The sequence below is a fragment of the Squalius cephalus genome, assembly GCF_949319135.1.
Source record: "Squalius cephalus genome assembly, chromosome: 21".
In the NCBI taxonomy this organism is placed as follows: Eukaryota; Metazoa; Chordata; class Actinopteri; order Cypriniformes; family Leuciscidae; genus Squalius; species Squalius cephalus.
Window position 1 is genome coordinate 3,440,164 of NC_137142.1, and position 18,480 is coordinate 3,458,643.

The window sequence follows — 18,480 nt, forward strand, 5'->3', positions numbered from 1 at the left end:
AATAAAAACTGAAAACTTTATGTGTTTTGGCCGTTCATTTACAACAGCGTTTTGAGGGCTTGAAAACGCCTCGGTTACGACTGTAAAAGAGGGAACGAGACGCTGCGTCGATTGACACTGAGGGAACGGTTCGCGTGATGACGTCTTGAAGCACATGTGAAATCAGTCTAATGGTGTGGTGGAACGTCAGAGGTGGGTGACATCACGAACCAGAAAACTATAAAGCCTGCCCAAAACCAAGCAGCGCTAGCTTCGTAAAAGTCTGAAGTAAGTCGCTGACAGGCACGTAGGAGATATGGCAAGGTGACGCAGCGTCTCGTTCCCTCTTCAGGGAACCAAGGTTACAGTCATAACCGAGGTGTTCCCTTTCAAGGGAACTTGCGCTGCGTTGATTGACGCTAAGGGAACATCTATACCAACGCCACCATAGCAAGAAGTGACTGTCCTGTGTGAAATCGAGAAGAGCAGCACTAGGACGAGAGCACCTGGGACCCTGGTGTAGAGTCCAGGATCAAGGAGTAGAACTTGAACTATGTGTGCGGTGAGGACCAGCCTGCCACATCACAGACATCTTGGAGAGCAACTCCTGACATAAGGGCCTTTGAAGCCAGCACACTCCTAGTAGAATGGGAACGGACTGACATAGGTGAAGGTTGTCCGACCGACAAGTGCCTCAACTACCCACTTGCTCAATCTCTGCTTTGATGCTGGGGACTTTTTATACGCCACAGGGCAGCTCTGTGGACATAAGCATCTCGCGCCCGGACTGGGCACTGCAGGTTATTCTTTTCCTGGTCTGGATTTTAAAAAGGAGGAGGACAAAAGGCCTGCAGCACAATAGATCTAGCCACTTTAGTGGGGACCTTAGGAACGTAGCCTGGTCTAGGATGAAGTAACACTTTGAGCATACCAGGTGCAAATTCTAAGCACGAGGGAGAAACCGAAAGGGCTTGCAGATCTCCTATCCTTTTTAGAGAAGAGATAGCAAGGAGGAACAAAGCTTTTAAAGTCATAAACTTGGCCCAGAACCTCCTCAATGGACTCGAAAGGAGCCATGGAAAGGCATTGAAGGCCAGATCCCATGTCTGCACCCTGGTACGAGCTGCAGGCCTCAGCCTCAGAGTACCACTGAGGGAACGAGATACCAAGGGGTCTCTACCCAATGACATTCCACCCAAAGGAATGTGGAAAGCAGCGATGGCCGCCACATAAACCTACAAAGTGGATGGGGATAGACCTACAGTGAACCGCTCCTGCAGGAACTCCAGCACTGTACCAACCAGGCAGTTAACTGGGTCCAACTGACGGTCACTACACCAAGTAAAAACTCTCCACTTCAGGGCATAAAGTTTCCACGTGGAGGGAGCTCTGGACTGTAGAATGGTCTCCACAACCTCAGTTGAGAGACCAGTACCTATGAGCTGGGCCAAGCCCTCAGAGGCCAAGCCCACAGGCTCCACAGTTCTGGACGGGGGTGAATAATCGAGCCCCCTGCTTGGGATAGAAGGTCCCCCCTGACGGGTAACTCTAGAGGAGGCCCGTCGAGGAGAGACACCAAATCAGGAAACCATACTCGGCCCGGCCACGAACTTTGTCCCTGAGAACTCTCTCCAGAACTCCCGGGAGAAGAGCGATCGAGGGGAAAGAGTACAAACGTAGCCTCGACTACGTCTGCACCATATCATCCAGTCCTAGAGGAGCTGGATCCATGAGGGAGAACCAGAGTGGACAGTGAGACTTCTCTCGAGAGCAATTATATAAATCAGTGGAAATCTGTGAACATTCTGAGATAATGTACAGCGCTGTAGACACAGGCCTTGTCCACACTAATACGTTTTAGTTTGAAAACTCTTTCTCTCCGGTTTGGCCTCCATACTGAGATGGCTTTTTATTAATGAAAACTAAGCTTTTTGAAAACGCTCTCCAAAGTGAATACCTTTGAAAACGCTTTTTCGTGTTGTAGTGTGGACTGTGAAAACGGAGGTATTTAAAAACGATGACGTAAGTTTAGACATGTGATGCATATTGAACCCATAGATATTCATGTTTATATAGTACCAGTTTTGTGCCTGTAATGTGCTGTTCACTTTCACACAGTTACTAAAATATGTTACTTCGCACACTCTTCATGTCACAGTCCTGCAAAGATGACACAAAATTCACTCACATTTGCTGTCCTGTGGTAAAACATGAAAGCAGTTGCGTTTTACACCAAACAAATAATGGTGTGTGAGTGCGACCTGGACGCATCAGTGAATGCTGAGATATTTTGCTAAATAAAATGATCCTGCCAGAAGAATTGCATGATAACTTTATTATTTATTTTTCAGTCAGTATCATCTCAGTGAGCTTTTGTGAGGTTTTACGCATGTGCAGTAAGGGGAATTTTTCAAAAGTTTCTCATCCACACTGAAATGTGGGAAATTGCTAGTGTGGACGGAGAGCGTTTTTAAACGAAAACGCCATTGTCAAATGTATCCGGATTAATGTAGACGTAGACACAGTGTGATGTGTGTTTAGCATGTCTGTACCTTGCATGCCAGGAACACCAGGCCGCCCAGGTAAACCCCGCTGCCCTTGCAGCCCGTTAGAGCCAGATAAACCTGGGAATCCTCGAGAGCCATGAGGGCCCGGTGGCCCCGGAGGCCCCGGGGGTCCCACGCGTGTGTAGCAGTGCTCGCAGCTTCTGTGGTGATTGTGCTGGCTACTCAACAGAAGAGTAGGAATCTCAGCTGTAACCACAAAACAGAATCAACACAGGAAGGCTCTGTCAAAACACGTGAATATCTACGTTCAGCGTTTAAAATGAACTTTGGTAACACCAGTTTAGGGTCCAATTCTCATTATTAACAAGTTTCGTATTGGCATGCATATTACTAGCATATTGGCTGTTTATTAGTACTTATAAAGCACATATTAATGCATTTTTCTGCATGATATTCTACATACCTTAATCCACCCAATGCATAAACTTAACAACCTTACTAACTATTAATAAGCAGTTTATTGAGGCAAAAGTCATAGTTACTAGTTAGTTAATAGTGAGAATTGGACCCTAAACTAAAGTGTGACCTTTTTCACTCACCAGCCAATTTGGCCACTACCTTTAATTAACTTACTGGCCATTCAGAACTTCTACTAGCAAAAACAATAATATCAGAAATAAACTATATCAAAATGACTAATGTATTTATTATTAAACCAGATTCTGAATCATTGAGTGCCTTTTAGTTTTATTACAGTCAATCACTGTTTGCGGACACCATACAAATAAAATAAAAGAGAGATAAAACAATTCAGTGGCTTCTCTTATAAAACAGGATTTATTTTGTTGTAATTTCGAAATATACCTGACTCCAAAACGAATGTTTAATGGTGAACACTTTGAAGATTGACAGGCTGTCAATTCATTAAGTGATCATCTGTTTCCTCACAAGAGTCAATGTACTGGATTTAATGTTTTTAAGCCTCATTAAACATCCATTTGAAAGCCGTAAAGTGTCCTTGTGTCCAAGGAATCACACACTGGACGCTTCATACTGTACTCGCATTCAAGATCAAGACGGCTGTTCAAAACAGTCAATCATATCACCAGGCAAATGTTCACTTCAAGAATGAACAAAGTGTCGTCAATCAATTTAAAGAATATAGGTTTGAAAAAAAAGTGCAAAATGGATTTTTTTTTTTTTATCTATATTATTATATTTCATATTAGGCATAGACTTTATTAACGAAAGATGTACAATACAAATATTTGTCCAAAATCTGTAATTTAAGGGAAAACTATGTGAGTTGCACTCTAGTCTAGATCTACAATAGAGATCATGTTCACACACAACGCCTCTGCTCTTACTCTCAACATGAGTCAGTCAATACATGGAAAAACAATGTAACTTGAGTTACTTATTTGAAAATGTAACTCAGATAATTTGTTGTAAACGTCACCCTCCATAAAGCTACAAAATAAAACTTAATAAAAAAAATCTGCACACATTTCTGTGATGGGTAGGTTTAGAGTGAGGGCTTGGGTTAGGCCATAAAAATATCATTAACTTGATATAAAATCAATCAATCAATCAATCAATACATATATATTTGGGTTATTGATGGATACAAAATGTTATTGGATGGTGGCCTGAACAGGATTTTTTTTGTGAGATTCACATGTATACAATAGATTAAAAATGCCAGATCATTTTGGATACTCACATCGAAGGATGTCTCTGCAAATCTGCTGAATGTGTTGCTCAGAAAACTCTCTGCCCTGCAAAAACAGAGTTTCTGTTCAACTGTCCATGCAATATTGGTAACACTTTACAATAAGATTCATTAGTCAACATTAGATAATGTATTAACTAACATGAACTAACAATGAGCAATACATTTGTTACAGCATTTATTAATCTTTGTTAATGTTAGTTAATAAAAATCCAGCTGTTCATTGTGTGTTCATGTTAGTTCACAGTGCATTAACTAATGTTAACATATACAACCTTTGATTTTAATATTGTATTAGTAAATGTTGAAATTAATATTAACTAAGATTGATAAATGCTGTAGAAATATTGTTCATTCTTAGTTCATGTTAACTAAAAATAGTTAAGTTAATGAACCTTCCTGTAAAGTGTTATTGTAATATTATATCCTCCATTGACTAGATGATCTTACAGGAGAGGAAGGCATACACACACACACACACACACACACACACACACACACACACACACACACTGAACAATACAGTTATTAGGAAACGTATCACATACAGGTCGTCCCTCGGGTCCAGGTGTTCCCGCGGGGCCGGTTTCTCCGGTCACTCCCCTGGGCCCCGAGGGTCCCGTCTGTCCTGGCTGTCCCGGGAGCCCCTGCTGGCCGTTCGGGCCCCTCTGACCGGGCTCTCCTGCTGGCCCTTTCTGACATGCACACAAACACAGCTCAACACACTCACACTAGAGCTCATGGTGACGGTGTGTTCAGATCAGAGATGTGCTCACCTCTCCTTTCTGCCCAGCTGGCCCAGTTAAACCCTGTGTGGAGACAAGTCACACGTACCAACTGGGTTACAAAACAACAAAGCAACAATAGCTTTTACAAAGACACCTGTGTGATTTGGCAAAATATTATGTGATGCTAGTTCTTGTTAAAACGGACAGGAAATTAGTCTGTGACTTAAACATCTGTAAAATGCTGCAAAATCACTAGATCAAAATCTAAATGCTTTGTAGTAAATCCATAAAAAAGTGTATAGTATAGTTTTTGCTGTCACTGTATTTCCCTACACCTGTTTGAAAAATGAGCCAGAGTTAAATAGTGTGGCTTAATTGTCCAAATAGTTGGGACTTCTTCACTGTAGTTTGTTTCTCACCCTTAACCATGAAACGAAAACATAAAATGTTATGTTCTACTTTTTTATGCAAAATACTCCTGTATGCAATAAAAGTGTTATAAAATGTGCCTTGCAAATGGCATTCAGCAAGAGAAACTACTCCACCTTGTGGTTACTTATTATTAAAGTGTTTATGTTTATTTATTTAATCACTTCATCCAGTCCTGTAATTCCTAAATGTATTCAATTGAATGCTCTGTAGGTTTTATTTAAAAAAAGTATACATTTAAAAGTTACATTTCCATAAATATAATATAACATCACACACACACACACACACACGCAAACTTACATGAACACCAGGTCTCCCAGAGTCTCCTCTTTCACCTTTCATCCCCTGTTCAATTGCATAATTTTTTTTTAGTAACATATAAATATGTGGACCTATTCGACTCTAGGACATCTTAGGTTAGTGAACATCTAAGCATGTCCAATGAAATCACTCATATTGAATGCAACAAGGGCCACTTCTGAAGTACACTTGAGTACTTGAAATCTTGACAAATTAAACTTATTTGTTTCATATATGTCAAAAACATTTATCATATTCCCTGCTTCAAAGATCTGATCAGCATAAATTCTAAATTCTAAAATTTACCAAAAAATAAATTTCACAGAATTTTTTTATTTTATGCTGCAATAATATTATTTTTTACACTGTATTCATCCTAGGGACAGAAACATTCTGCTCCTTGAAAAATCATCCATGAAGTGAATGAATTTGACTGCCAACTGAATCAGAAATAAATGATCCTTCTTGTCACAGAGATTTACCTTTTCATACAGCATTTTCAAGATATATTAGGGCCCTAGGAAATTAGTTTCATTTTTCCCAAAATTCCATATTTACTCTCTTTCCTTTCTTTTTAATGGGTTAATTACATTTTTTTTAAATCAAAAAGGATTTCTAATCAACTGAATTAATAAAACTTTGACACATTTACAATTTATTAAAATGTTAACAGAGCCTTATGAAATGTCTTTTTTTCCCCAGAAATCCTGTTGTCTTTTAAAAATTTTCTGGATTCAGTATTTTATAATACAAATTCATCAACAACAAAAAAAAGGGGTAATTAAACGAATGCATACATCTTCAAAAATCTAATTAATCTCTTCATAATCATATTTAAATATCGGTCTTTATGATTTGATGAAGTCTGCAGCTCTACATTTGATTTATTCATCCAAATGTTGCCAAATTCCATTACATTCTGCGTTATACAGTAAATTCAATTTTTATGAGTGGATTTCATGATTCCAGCCGTGTTTTCCTCAGACCTCACTATAGTGACAAAAGCAACATCTTACATGTCATTCTAAGTATACTGTAATTAAATCTGAAAAACGTTTAGTACAACCCGCAAAACGGCCACATTTTCCACAGGAATACAAGCCAAAAGACATTTGCCAACATTTACTAGTGATCACATGTAACAAAAAATTGTAGAATTTTTTTCTTCTATCAGCAAAAATCGAGTTGTCTTAAGAGGAAGACTGAAAGTGTTTCAGTTAGAGAAGGTTACCTTTTAGTTTAATAACTGAGAGATGAGAAAACATTTCCACCTAAATCCTTATCCTTAGCTTTAGCAATTATTTCCCCTTTTTTCAGTAAACCACAATTGTAAAAGGTTAACATACATCAGCTCCTCTTTCACCAGCATCTCCTCTTTGACCCTGTAAAAAACATTCACAGTAAGGTTAGATGGAAAACCATGCAAATATACTTACAAATGAAATTTTAATTTCTATAACTAAATAAAAAGAATCCAAATAAAGAAAGCTTTCTATTATTTCACATATTTATTGACAAAAAAATGTTGGAGAAAAGTATGAGAACCTCTAAGGTTCTATAAGAGTGTGTTAGAACCTCTAACACATCAGTGGTTATTAAACAGGTAATTCGAGTCTGAAGTTTTGATGAATGGGATAAAAGTCAGGAGTGTGTTTATCAAGCTCAGCCCGACTGAAAGAACAGAAACCTGGTAATAGTCAGGTCCTTTCCTCATCATGCTTCAATCAAAATATATTTCTGAGGACTTCCCAAAAACCATATTCGTCATCCTAAAAATTTGTCCCGCACAGAAACCTTGCACACTGAGTCCGATGCATATTAAAACGCAGAGAATCGAACCCAATCCGAATTTATGTTATGACGGACTAAAGTTTCGGAGGCAGTGTGTAAACATGATTGACACAACGTGAGGTCGTATCTATTTTTTAACGTGCAAAACTTTCAGACAAGAATTTCTCAGTATACGAGGACCATAACTTTGCAATTTTGCTTAACTATTTCTAAATTAGCAATATTGAGTATTGGTATAAACACTGTATGGACAAAAGTATTGGGATGCCACTTAATTGTTGATTTTCAGATGTTTCAATCAGACCAGTTGTCACAGGTGTATAAAATCAAGCACCTAGCTATGCAGTCTGCATTTACAGAGATTTGTGAAAAAATGTGCTCAATGAATTCAAGCACAATGCTGTGATAGGATGCCACCTTAGCAATAAGTCAGTTCATGAAATTGTATCCCTGCTAGATATTCCACGATCATCTGTAGGTGGTATTATTGGAAAGTGGAAGTGTTTAGGAATAGCGGAAACTCGTCCACGAAGCAGAAGACCATGTAAACTCACTGAGCGGGGTTACTGTGTCTAAGGGTGCTTTCACACCTGCCTCATTTAGTTCGGTTGAATCGCACTAGAGTTTGCTGTCCTCCTTGGTGCGGTTCGTTTGGGCAGGTGTGAATGCAGCAATCGCACTCGGGTGCGCACCAAAAGCGGACCAAACCAGCTTACCAAGAACTCCTCGAAGAGTAGGTCTCGGTACGCTTTCAAACAAACTCTGGAGCGGTTCGTTTGTGGTGAGAACGTGATCCGACCTCGAACAGACCCAACTACCAAAGAACTGCGCATTTTTGGACTAAACCAGCCGTAGTCAGCTGCACTGTGCATTATGTCACTGTTTAGCAACATCAATGCACGCCTCCTCCTCAAGTGATTTGCGATGCGCCTTCGCCGCGTGCAGTGCATTAACACATTATTTTCAAGCCGCATCCTCGCTTCATTCTCAAATGTTATTGTTTGTCTAAAGTGGTGTAGACAAACTATATAATAAACTATGACCAGGGATACAATCAGTCCACGCAGTCGTCTCTCCATAGTAAACAGCGCCGTGTTGTCTTCCCGATTTTCCTCCTCTTTGTTTACTTCCGGGAGTTCCGTTGGAATTTTCCCGCACGTTAATTCTGACCAATCGAAGTGCAGAAATGGAAATACTTTCAAGACACATCTGGCCAACGAGTGATGTGGATGTTGTCACGTGACTGCATCAACTCATCAACTGATTCGGACCAGAGAAATCAGTGTGGTGTGAAAAGGAACCAAAACGCCTGAAAAATGCTACAAAGTATCATTTTTCGCCCTTGGTCCAGAGCAAATGAACCGAACTACAGATGTGAAAGCACCCTAAGGCGCATGATGTGTAGTCACCAAAAGTCACCAACGCTCAGATGATTCTCTTGCTGAAGAGTTCCAAACTTCCACTGGAATTACTATCAGCACAAAAAAACTGTGCGGCGGGATCTTCGTGGAATGGGTTTCCATGCAAGACTCACATCACCAATTACAATGCCAAGTGTCGGATAGAGTGGTGTAAAGCACCAGTGGAGTGTGGAGCAGATGAAACATGCTCTGACGGAGAACATTACCTGTCTGACTGCATTGTGCCAGCTGCAAAGTTTGGTGGAGGAGGGATGATGGTATGGGTATGCTTCTGAAGGGAATGGGGTTTACAGGGGTTGGGCTAGGCCTCTAACTTCCAGTGAAGGGAAATCTTAATGCTTCAGCATACCAATACATTTTTGACAATGTTATGCTTCCAAATTTGACGGAACAGCTTTGGGGAAGGCCCTTTTCTATTCCAGCATGAAGTCCATAAAGTCATGGTTGGATGAGTTTGGAAGAACTTGACTGGCCCGCACAGAGTCCAGACCTCAACCCCATCCAACACCTCTGGGATGAACTGGAATGGAGATAGCGAGCCAGGCCTTCTAGTCCAAAATCAGTGCCTGACCCCACAAATGCTCTATGGGATGAATGTGCAAACATTCCCACAGAAGCACTCTAAAATCTTGTGGAAAGGCTTCCCAGAAGAGTGGAAGCTGTTACAGCTGCAAAGGGGGACCAACTCCATATTAATGTCTATGTATTTCGAATGTTATGTCATTAAAGTCCCTGTTGGTGTAATGGTCAGGCATCCCAATACTTTGGAAATTAACCATATAGGGCCTTAAAATATTCAAAGTTAACCAAACCTAAAAGGATATTAAGAGATCTTTAATTCTTCTTGAGTTACTATATGCAAACTTCAGGGGAAACAAACTCAAGAAGTGCTTTTTCCTATTTTTCAACTGTCACCATTGGCATATAATGCAAAAAAAGATGGCTGAAGTCAAGAGATTTTACTAACAGACCAAGCAGTAAAATAATGATGCTGCCATCTTTCTAAAATCATTTTTACCCCCCTGTAATTTGGCTCCAAATCTTAGGTGAAAAATGTAATTTTGAAAAACATCTTGGATTACTCAATACATATTAATCTATGCTTTCTTCTTCATTTATGTATGTCTTTCACCAGAAAAAAAATGAGCTGGAGATCTCAGGTTGAACCACATATCAATACTCATACTGTATATACAAACAACTACAACAAAAAATTGTCATTCCATTGAACATTGGCCTTTAGATCTATATATCTGCTCCTTCACACAACATGCCAGCGGGGTCTATACAAAGACCCAACAGCACTTACATCAGGTAACTGGTTCAGAGCTACTTTGGCTAAAAATAAAAGTGCTTATAGGAACTCATCTATCCCTACTGCGATATCCATCTTAAAGAAGGCAAAAAAAAAATCTGTCTCCACTTTTTTTTTTAAATACTGTAGGTAGTTTCAGTGACACTATTGGCACCTAGCAGAATTACAAAATAAAAGAAATATTCGTAAGCTCTTGCCACAACTAATAAAGCAATTCTGTACATATGCACCTGGAGGAAACCCACGCAGACATATGGAGAACATGCAAAATCCACACAGAAAGGCCTCCTGACAACAACCATTGAGCTACTGTGCTGAGCTTTGTGTGTGTGTGTGTGTGTACTGTGTACCTGTACAACTATCTTTGTGAGGACCAGTTTGACTTTTAGACCATTGGAGTGAGGACAAAGAGAGTAAAGTGAGGACATTTTGCCGGTCCTCACTTTCTGAGAGCCTTTAAAGGCCTGTTTGAGGGTCAATACTTGGTTTTAGGGATAAGCTTATTATGAGGTTAACCAGGGTCGGTTTATGGTAAGGTTTCGGGTTAGGCACTTAGTTGTGATGGGTAAGGTTAAGGTAAGCGGCTAGAGATTGCATTGTGTCAATGAATGTCCTCATAAAGATAGATGTACAAGAATGCGTGTGTGTGTGTGTGTGTGTGTGTTTGTCATTCCCAAAACACTGAGACATTCTGAAATGAAGGTAAATATTTACATTCAAATTACTATGCTGGTAATTTGTAATAAACAATACTGTATTATTGCATTGCGGCTAGTAGTTTCAAAATTGTATACCAAACTATACATTATGTATGTATACTGTATCTCTAAACTTGCATCATAAATCACTGAACTAAACTGAAACTGAAAACCTTCTCCAAAGATGAAATGAGTTTCTAAGAAGAGCATCACGTGTAAAGTACCATGTGTGAGGCAGTTACTGCTACCGTTTTACCATCTTTGAAATCATTTTCAAAAGACTACACAAAAATTCTGAATGATAGATTCATAACAAACTTGCCACTTCTAACAGAGGGTAAACACATAGTAATTAAGATTTAGCTCTAAATTTAAAAACAGCTGTCAATAATTCATGAAGTTTCACTGAAAGCAGCCAATGCTTGTAAACCACAAGCAACATTTTCATGAATGCTTTTCTTGTTCGCCATGGTAGATCATTACCTTACTGAAGTTAATGGAGCTACACTTGGAAAATCTGCTCACCATAAAGTGGGCTTTCGCCTCCAAGACTGACCAAAAATGCAATGTCAGTTTTCTTTCTCATTAAAATCAGAAGAAATGAATGCAATTTGGATGCAATAACAAAATCATTTTCAGAAAGTTTCATAAATGTATAAGACATCCAAAACCCAGATGTAATGTGATGAGGAATCTTTATGAAGTGGTCATTAATTATTCACCTTCTGTCCCTGTGATCCTGGCATTCCTGGATGTCCTGGCTGGCCAGCGGTCCCGGGCTCTCCAGGCTTACCCTTCATTAAAAAGTATAATAAACAAAGTTAAAACATATAAAGATGCAGTTCATCAAGTATGTTTCCTCTTCTTTCAACCATCCGATAAGGTTTAATTTGAATAGAATATTTTACCTCGTGCCCTGGAGGTCCTGGTTGACCGGGCCCTCCACTTCCCCCTTTAGTGCCCTAATAATGGAAATTCAAGTTTGGGTGTCAAAGTTAATGAGTAAGAACTTTTATTAAAGATCCCAAAGGCTTGAGGAGAGGCTTGAGGAGTGGGAAAGGAGTGGAAAGGCTTCAGGAGTGCTGTTCTCTTTCATGTGTTGGAATAAACCTCATTGGTTCTTGCAGAACTCAAACGTGCTGTGTAACACAAGAATTAACCTAATTGGTTCTTGCTGAAGCTCAAACGTGATGCGTAACACAAGAATGAACCTCATTGGTTCTTGCAGAAGCTCAAACGTGCTGCATAACACGAGAATGAACCTTATTGGTTCTTGCAGAAGCTCAAACGTGCTGCGCAACACGAGAATGGACCTCACTGGTTCTTGCTGAGGCTCAAACGTGCTGCGTAACACAAGAATGAACCTCATTGGTTCTTGCAGAAGCTCAAACATGCTGCGTAACACGAGAATGAACCTCACTGGTTCTTGCTGAGGCTCAAACGTGCTGCATAACACAAGAATGAACCTCACTGGTTCTTGCTGAAGTTCAAACGTGCTGCGTAACACAAGAATGAACCTCATTGGTTCTTGCAGAAGCTCAAACATGCTGCATAACACGAGAATGAACCTCACTGGTTCTTGCTGAGGCTCAAACGTGCTGCGTAACACTAGAATGAACCTCATTGGTTCTTGCTGAAGCTCAAACGTGCTGCGTAACACGAGAATGAACCTCATTGGTTCTTGTAGAAGCTCAAACGTGCTGCGTAACACAAGAATGAACCTCATTGGTTCTTGCAGAACTCAAACGTGCTGCGTAACACGAGAATGAACCTCATTGGTTCTTGCTGAAACACAAACGTACTGCGTAACACAAGAATGAACCTCATTGGTTCTTGCAGAACTCAAACGTGCTGCGTAACACAAGAATGAACCTCATTGGTTCTTGCTGAAGCTCAAACGTGCTGCATAACACAAGAATGAACCTCATTGGTTCTTGCTGAGGCTCAAAAGTGCTGCGTAACACGAGAATGAACCTCATTGGTTCTTGCTGAAGCTCAAACGTGCTGCGTAACACAAGAATGAACCTCATTGGTTCTTGTAGAAGCTCAAACGTGCTGCGTAACACAAGAATGAACCTCATTGGTTCTTGCAGAACTCAAACGTGCTGCGTAACACAAGAATGAACCTCATTGGTTCTTGCAGAACTCAAACGTGCTGCGTAACACAAGAATGAACCTCATTGGTTCTTGCAGAACTCAAACGTGCTGCATAACACTAGAATGAACCTCATTGGTTCTTGCTGAAGCTCAAACGTGCTGCATAACACAAGAATGAACCTCATTGGTTCTTGCTGAGGCTCAAAAGTGCTGCGTAACACGAGAATGAACCTCATTGGTTCTTGTAGAAGCTCAAACGTGCTGCGTAACACAAGAATGAACCTCATTGGTTCTTGCAGAAGCTCAAACGTGCTGCGTAACACGAGAATGAACCTCATTGGTTCTTGCTGAAACACAAACGTACTGCGTAACACAAGAATGAACCTCATTGGTTCTTGCAGAACTCAAACGTGCTGCGTAACACAAGAATGAACCTCATTGGTTCTTGCTGAAGCTCAAACGTGATGCGTAACACAAGAATGAACCTCATTGGTTCTTGCTGAAGCTCAAACGTGCTGCATAACACAAGAATGAACCTCATTGGTTCATGCTGAGGCTCAAAAGTGCTGCGTAACACGAGAATGAACCTCATTGGTTCTTGCTGAAGCTCAAACGTGCTGCGTAACACAAGAATGAACCTCATTGGTTCTTGCAGAACTCAAACGTGCTGTGTAACACAAGAATGAACCTCATTGGTTCTTGCTGAAGCTCAAATGTGCTGCATAACACGGGAATGAACCTCATTGGTTCTTGCAGAACTCAAACGTTCTGCGTAACACAAGAATTAACCTCATTGGTTCTTGCTGAAGCTCAAACGTGCAGCATAACACGAGAATGAACCTCATTGGTTCTTGTTGAAGCTCAAACGTGCTGCGTAACACAAGAATGAACCTCATTGGTTCTTGCTGAAGCTCAAATGTGCTGCATAACACGAGAATGAACCTCGTTGGTTCTTGCAGAAGCTCAAACGTGCTGCGTAACACAAGAATGAACCTCATTGGTTCTTGCTGAAGCTCAAATGTGCTGCGTAACACAAGAATGAACCTCATTGGTTCTTGCAGAAGCTCAAACGTGCTGCATAACACAAGAATGAACCTCATTGGTTCTTGCTGAGGCTCAAACATGCAGCATAACACGAGAATAAACCTCATTGGTTCTTGTTGAAGCTCAAACGTGCTGCGTAACACAAGAATGAACCTCATTGGTTCTTGCTGAAGCTCAAATGTGCTGCATAACACGAGAATGAACCTCGTTGGTTCTTGCAGAAGCTCAAACGTGCTGCGTAACACAAGAATGAACCTCATTGGTTCTTGCTGAAGCTCAAATGTGCTGCGTAACACAAGAATGAACCTCATTGGTTCTTGCAGAAGCTCAAACGTGCTGCATAACACGAGAATGAACCTCATTGGTTCTTGCTGAAGCTCAAATGTGCTGCATAACACGGGAATGAACCTCATTGGTTCTTGCAGAACTCAAACGTTCTGCGTAACACAAGAATGAACCTCATTGGTTCTTGCTGAAGCTCAAATGTGCTGCGTAACACAAGAATGAACCTCATTGGTTCTTGCAGAACTCAAACGTGCTGCGTAACACAAGAATGAACCTCATTGGTTCTTGCTGAAGCTCAAATGTGCTGCATAACACGGGAATGAACCTCATTGGTTCTTGCAGAACTCAAACGTTCTGCGTAACACAAGAATGAACCTCATTGGTTCTTGCTGAAGCTCAAACGTGCTGCATAACACAAGAATGAACCTCATTGGTTCTTGCTGAGGCTCAAACGTGCTGCATAACACGAGAATGAACCTCATTGGTTCTTGCTGAAGCTCAAACGTGCTGCGTAACACAAGAATGAACCTCATTCGTTCTTGCTGAAGCTCAAATGTGCTGCATAACACGAGAATGAACCTCGTTGGTTCTTGCAGAAGCTCAAACGTGCTGCGTAACACAAGAATGAACCTCATTGGTTCTTGCTGAAGCTCAAATGTGCTGCGTAACACGAGAATGAACCTCGTTGGTTCTTGCAGAAGCTCAAACGTGCTGCATAACACGAGAATGAACCTCATTGGTTCTTGCTGAAGCTCAAACGTGCTGCGTAACACAAGAATGAACCTCATTGGTTCTTGCTGAAGCTCAAACGTGCTGCATAACACTAGAATGAACCTCATTGGTTCTTGCTGAAGCTCAAATGTGCTGCATAACACGAGAATGAACCTCGTTGGTTCTTGCAGAAGCTCAAACGTGCTGCGTAACACAAGAATGAACCTCATTGGTTCTTGCTGAAGCTCAAATGTGCTGCGTAACACGAGAATGAACCTCGTTGGTTCTTGCAGAAGCTCAAACGTGCTGCATAACACGAGAATGAACCTCATTGGTTCTTGCTGAAGCTCAAACGTGCTGCATAACACGAGAATGAACCTCGTTGGTTCTTGCAGAAGCTCAAACGTGCTGCATAACACGAGAATGAACCTCGTTGGTTCTTGCAGAAGCTCAAACGTGCTGCATAACACAAGAATGAACCTCATTGGTTCTTGCTGAAGCTCAAACGTGCTGCGTAACACTAGAATGAACCTCATTGGTTCTTGCTGAAGCTCAAACGTGCTGCATAACACTAGAATGAACCTCGTTGGTTCTTGCAGAAGCTCAAACGTGCTGCGTAACACTAGAATGAATCTCATTGGTTCTTGCAGAAGCTCAAACGTGCTGCGTAACACAAGAATGAACCTCATTGGTTCTTGCTGAAGCTCAAACGTGCTGCGTAACACTAGAATGAACCTCTTTGGTTCTTGCAGAAGCTCAAACTGGCTGCATAACACAAGAATGAACCTCATTGGTTCTTGCTGAAGGTCAAACGTGCTGCGTAACACTAGAATGAACCTTATTGGTTCTTGCAGAAGCTGAAACGTGCTGCATAACACGGGAATGAACCTCATTGGTTCTTGCTGAAGCTCAAACGTGCTGCGTAATACGAGAATGAACCTTATTGGTTCTTGTAGAAGCTCAAACGTGCTGCGTAACACGAGAAGGAACCTCATTGGTTCTTGTAGAAGCTCAAACGCGCTGCATAACACAAGAATGAACCTCACTGGTTCTTGCAGAACTCAAACATGCTGCATAACACAAGAATGAACCTCATTGGTTCTTGTAGAAGCTCAAACGTGCTGCGTAACACGAGAATGAACCTCATTGGTTCTTGCTGAAGCTCAAACGTGCTGCGTAACACGAGAATGAACCTCATTGGTTCTTGTAGAAGCTCAAACGTGATGCGTAACACGAGAATGAACCTCATTGGTTCTTGCAGAACTCAAACGCGCTGCATAACACAAGAATGAACCTCATTGGTTCTTGCTGAGGCTCAAACGTGCTGCGTAACACGTGAATGAACCTCATTGGTTCTTGCAGAACTCAAACGTGCTGCGTAACACAAGAATGAACCTCATTGGTTCTTGCTGAAGCTCAAACGTGATGCGTAACACGAGAATGAACCTCATTGGTTCTTGTAGAAGCTCAAACGTGATGCGTAACACGAGAATGAACCTCATTGGTTCTTGCAGAACTCAAACGCGCTGCATAACACAAGAATGAACCTCATTGGTTCTTGCTGAGGCTCAAACGTGCTGCGTAACACGTGAAAGAACCTTATTGGTTCTTGCTGAAGCTCCAACGTGCTGCGTAACACGGGAATGAACCTCATTGGTTCTTGCAGAACTCAAACGTGCTGCGTAACACGTGAATGAACCTTATTGGTTCTTGCTGAAGCTCCAACGTGCTGCGTAACACGAGAATGAACCTCATTGGTTCTTGCAGAAGCTCAAACGTGCTGCATAACACGAGAATGAACCTCATTGGTTCTTGGTGAAGCTCAAACGTGCTGCATAACACTAGAATGAACCTCATTGGTTCTTGCTGAAGCTCAAATGTGCTGCATAACACGAGAATGAACCTCGTTGGTTCTTGCAGAAGCTCAAACGTGCTGCATAACACAAGAATGAACCTCATTGGTTCTTGCTGAAGCTCAAACGTGCTGCGTAACACTAGAATGAACCTCATTGGTTCTTGCTGAAGCTCAAACGTGCTGCATAACACTAGAATGAACCTCGTTGGTTCTTGCAGAAGCTCAAACGTGCTGCGTAACACAAGAATGAACCTCATTGGTTCTTGCTGAAGCTCAAACGTGCTGCATAACACTAGAATGAACCTCGTTGGTTCTTGCAGAAGCTCAAACGTGCTGCGTAACACTAGAATGAATCTCATTGGTTCTTGCAGAAGCTCAAACGTGCTGCGTAACACAAGAATGAACCTCATTGGTTCTTGCTGAGGCTCAAACGTGCTGCGTAACACTAGAATGAACCTCTTTGGTTCTTGCAGAAGCTCAAACTGGCTGCATAACACAAGAATGAACCTCATTGGTTCTTGCTGAAGGTCAAACGTGCTGCGTAACACTAGAATGAACCTTATTGGTTCTTGCAGAAGCTGAAACGTGCTGCATAACACGGGAATGAACCTCATTGGTTCTTGCTGAAGCTCAAACGTGCTGCGTAATACGAGAATGAACCTTATTGGTTCTTGTAGAAGCTCAAACGTGCTGCGTAACACGAGAAGGAACCTCATTGGTTCTTGTAGAAGCTCAAACGCGCTGCATAACACAAGAATGAACCTCACTGGTTCTTGCAGAACTCAAACATGCTGCATAACACAAGAATGAACCTCATTGGTTCTTGTAGAAGCTCAAACGTGCTGCGTAACACGAGAATGAACCTCATTGGTTCTTGCTGAAGCTCAAACGTGCTGCGTAACACGAGAATGAACCTCATTGGTTCTTGTAGAAGCTCAAACGTGATGCGTAACACGAGAATGAACCTCATTGGTTCTTGCAGAACTCAAACGCGCTGCATAACACAAGAATGAACCTCATTGGTTCTTGCTGAGGCTCAAACGTGCTGCGTAACACGTGAATGAACCTCATTGGTTCTTGCAGAACTCAAACGTGCTGCGTAACACAAGAATGAACCTCATTGGTTCTTGCTGAAGCTCAAACGTGATGCGTAACACGAGAATGAACCTCATTGGTTCTTGTAGAAGCTCAAACGTGATGCGTAACACGAGAATGAACCTCATTGGTTCTTGCAGAACTCAAACGCGCTGCATAACACAAGAATGAACCTCATTGGTTCTTGCTGAGGCTCAAACGTGCTGCGTAACACGTGAAAGAACCTTATTGGTTCTTGCTGAAGCTCCAACGTGCTGCGTAACACGGGAATGAACCTCATTGGTTCTTGCAGAACTCAAACGTGCTGCGTAACACGTGAATGAACCTTATTGGTTCTTGCTGAAGCTCCAACGTGCTGCGTAACACGAGAATGAACCTCATTGGTTCTTGCAGAAGCTCAAACGTGCTGCATAACACGAGAATGAACCTCATTGGTTCTTGGTGAAGCTCAAACGTGCTGCATAACACTAGAATGAACCTCATTGGTTCT

General features: G+C 41.4%; 1 protein-coding gene across 2 annotated transcripts in view; it reads right to left on the bottom strand.

The window, feature by feature from the left end:
• The window catches only part of col21a1 (collagen, type XXI, alpha 1), an 85,080-nt gene that overhangs the window by 2,939 nt on the left and 63,661 nt on the right, over positions 1–18,480 (bottom strand). For both annotated transcript variants that reach the window (XM_079855945.1, XM_079855944.1), the window contains exons 20-27: positions 11,812–11,865; positions 11,626–11,697; positions 7,025–7,060; positions 5,679–5,723; positions 4,995–5,027; positions 4,767–4,913; positions 4,210–4,264; positions 2,532–2,732 (exon numbers count right to left, since the gene is read on the bottom strand). In XM_079855945.1, coding sequence (XP_079712071.1) covers positions 2,532–2,732; positions 4,210–4,264; positions 4,767–4,913; positions 4,995–5,027; positions 5,679–5,723; positions 7,025–7,060; positions 11,626–11,697; positions 11,812–11,865 — 643 coding nt within the window. The remainder of the gene's footprint in view (positions 1–2,531; positions 2,733–4,209; positions 4,265–4,766; positions 4,914–4,994; positions 5,028–5,678; positions 5,724–7,024; positions 7,061–11,625; positions 11,698–11,811; positions 11,866–18,480) is intronic.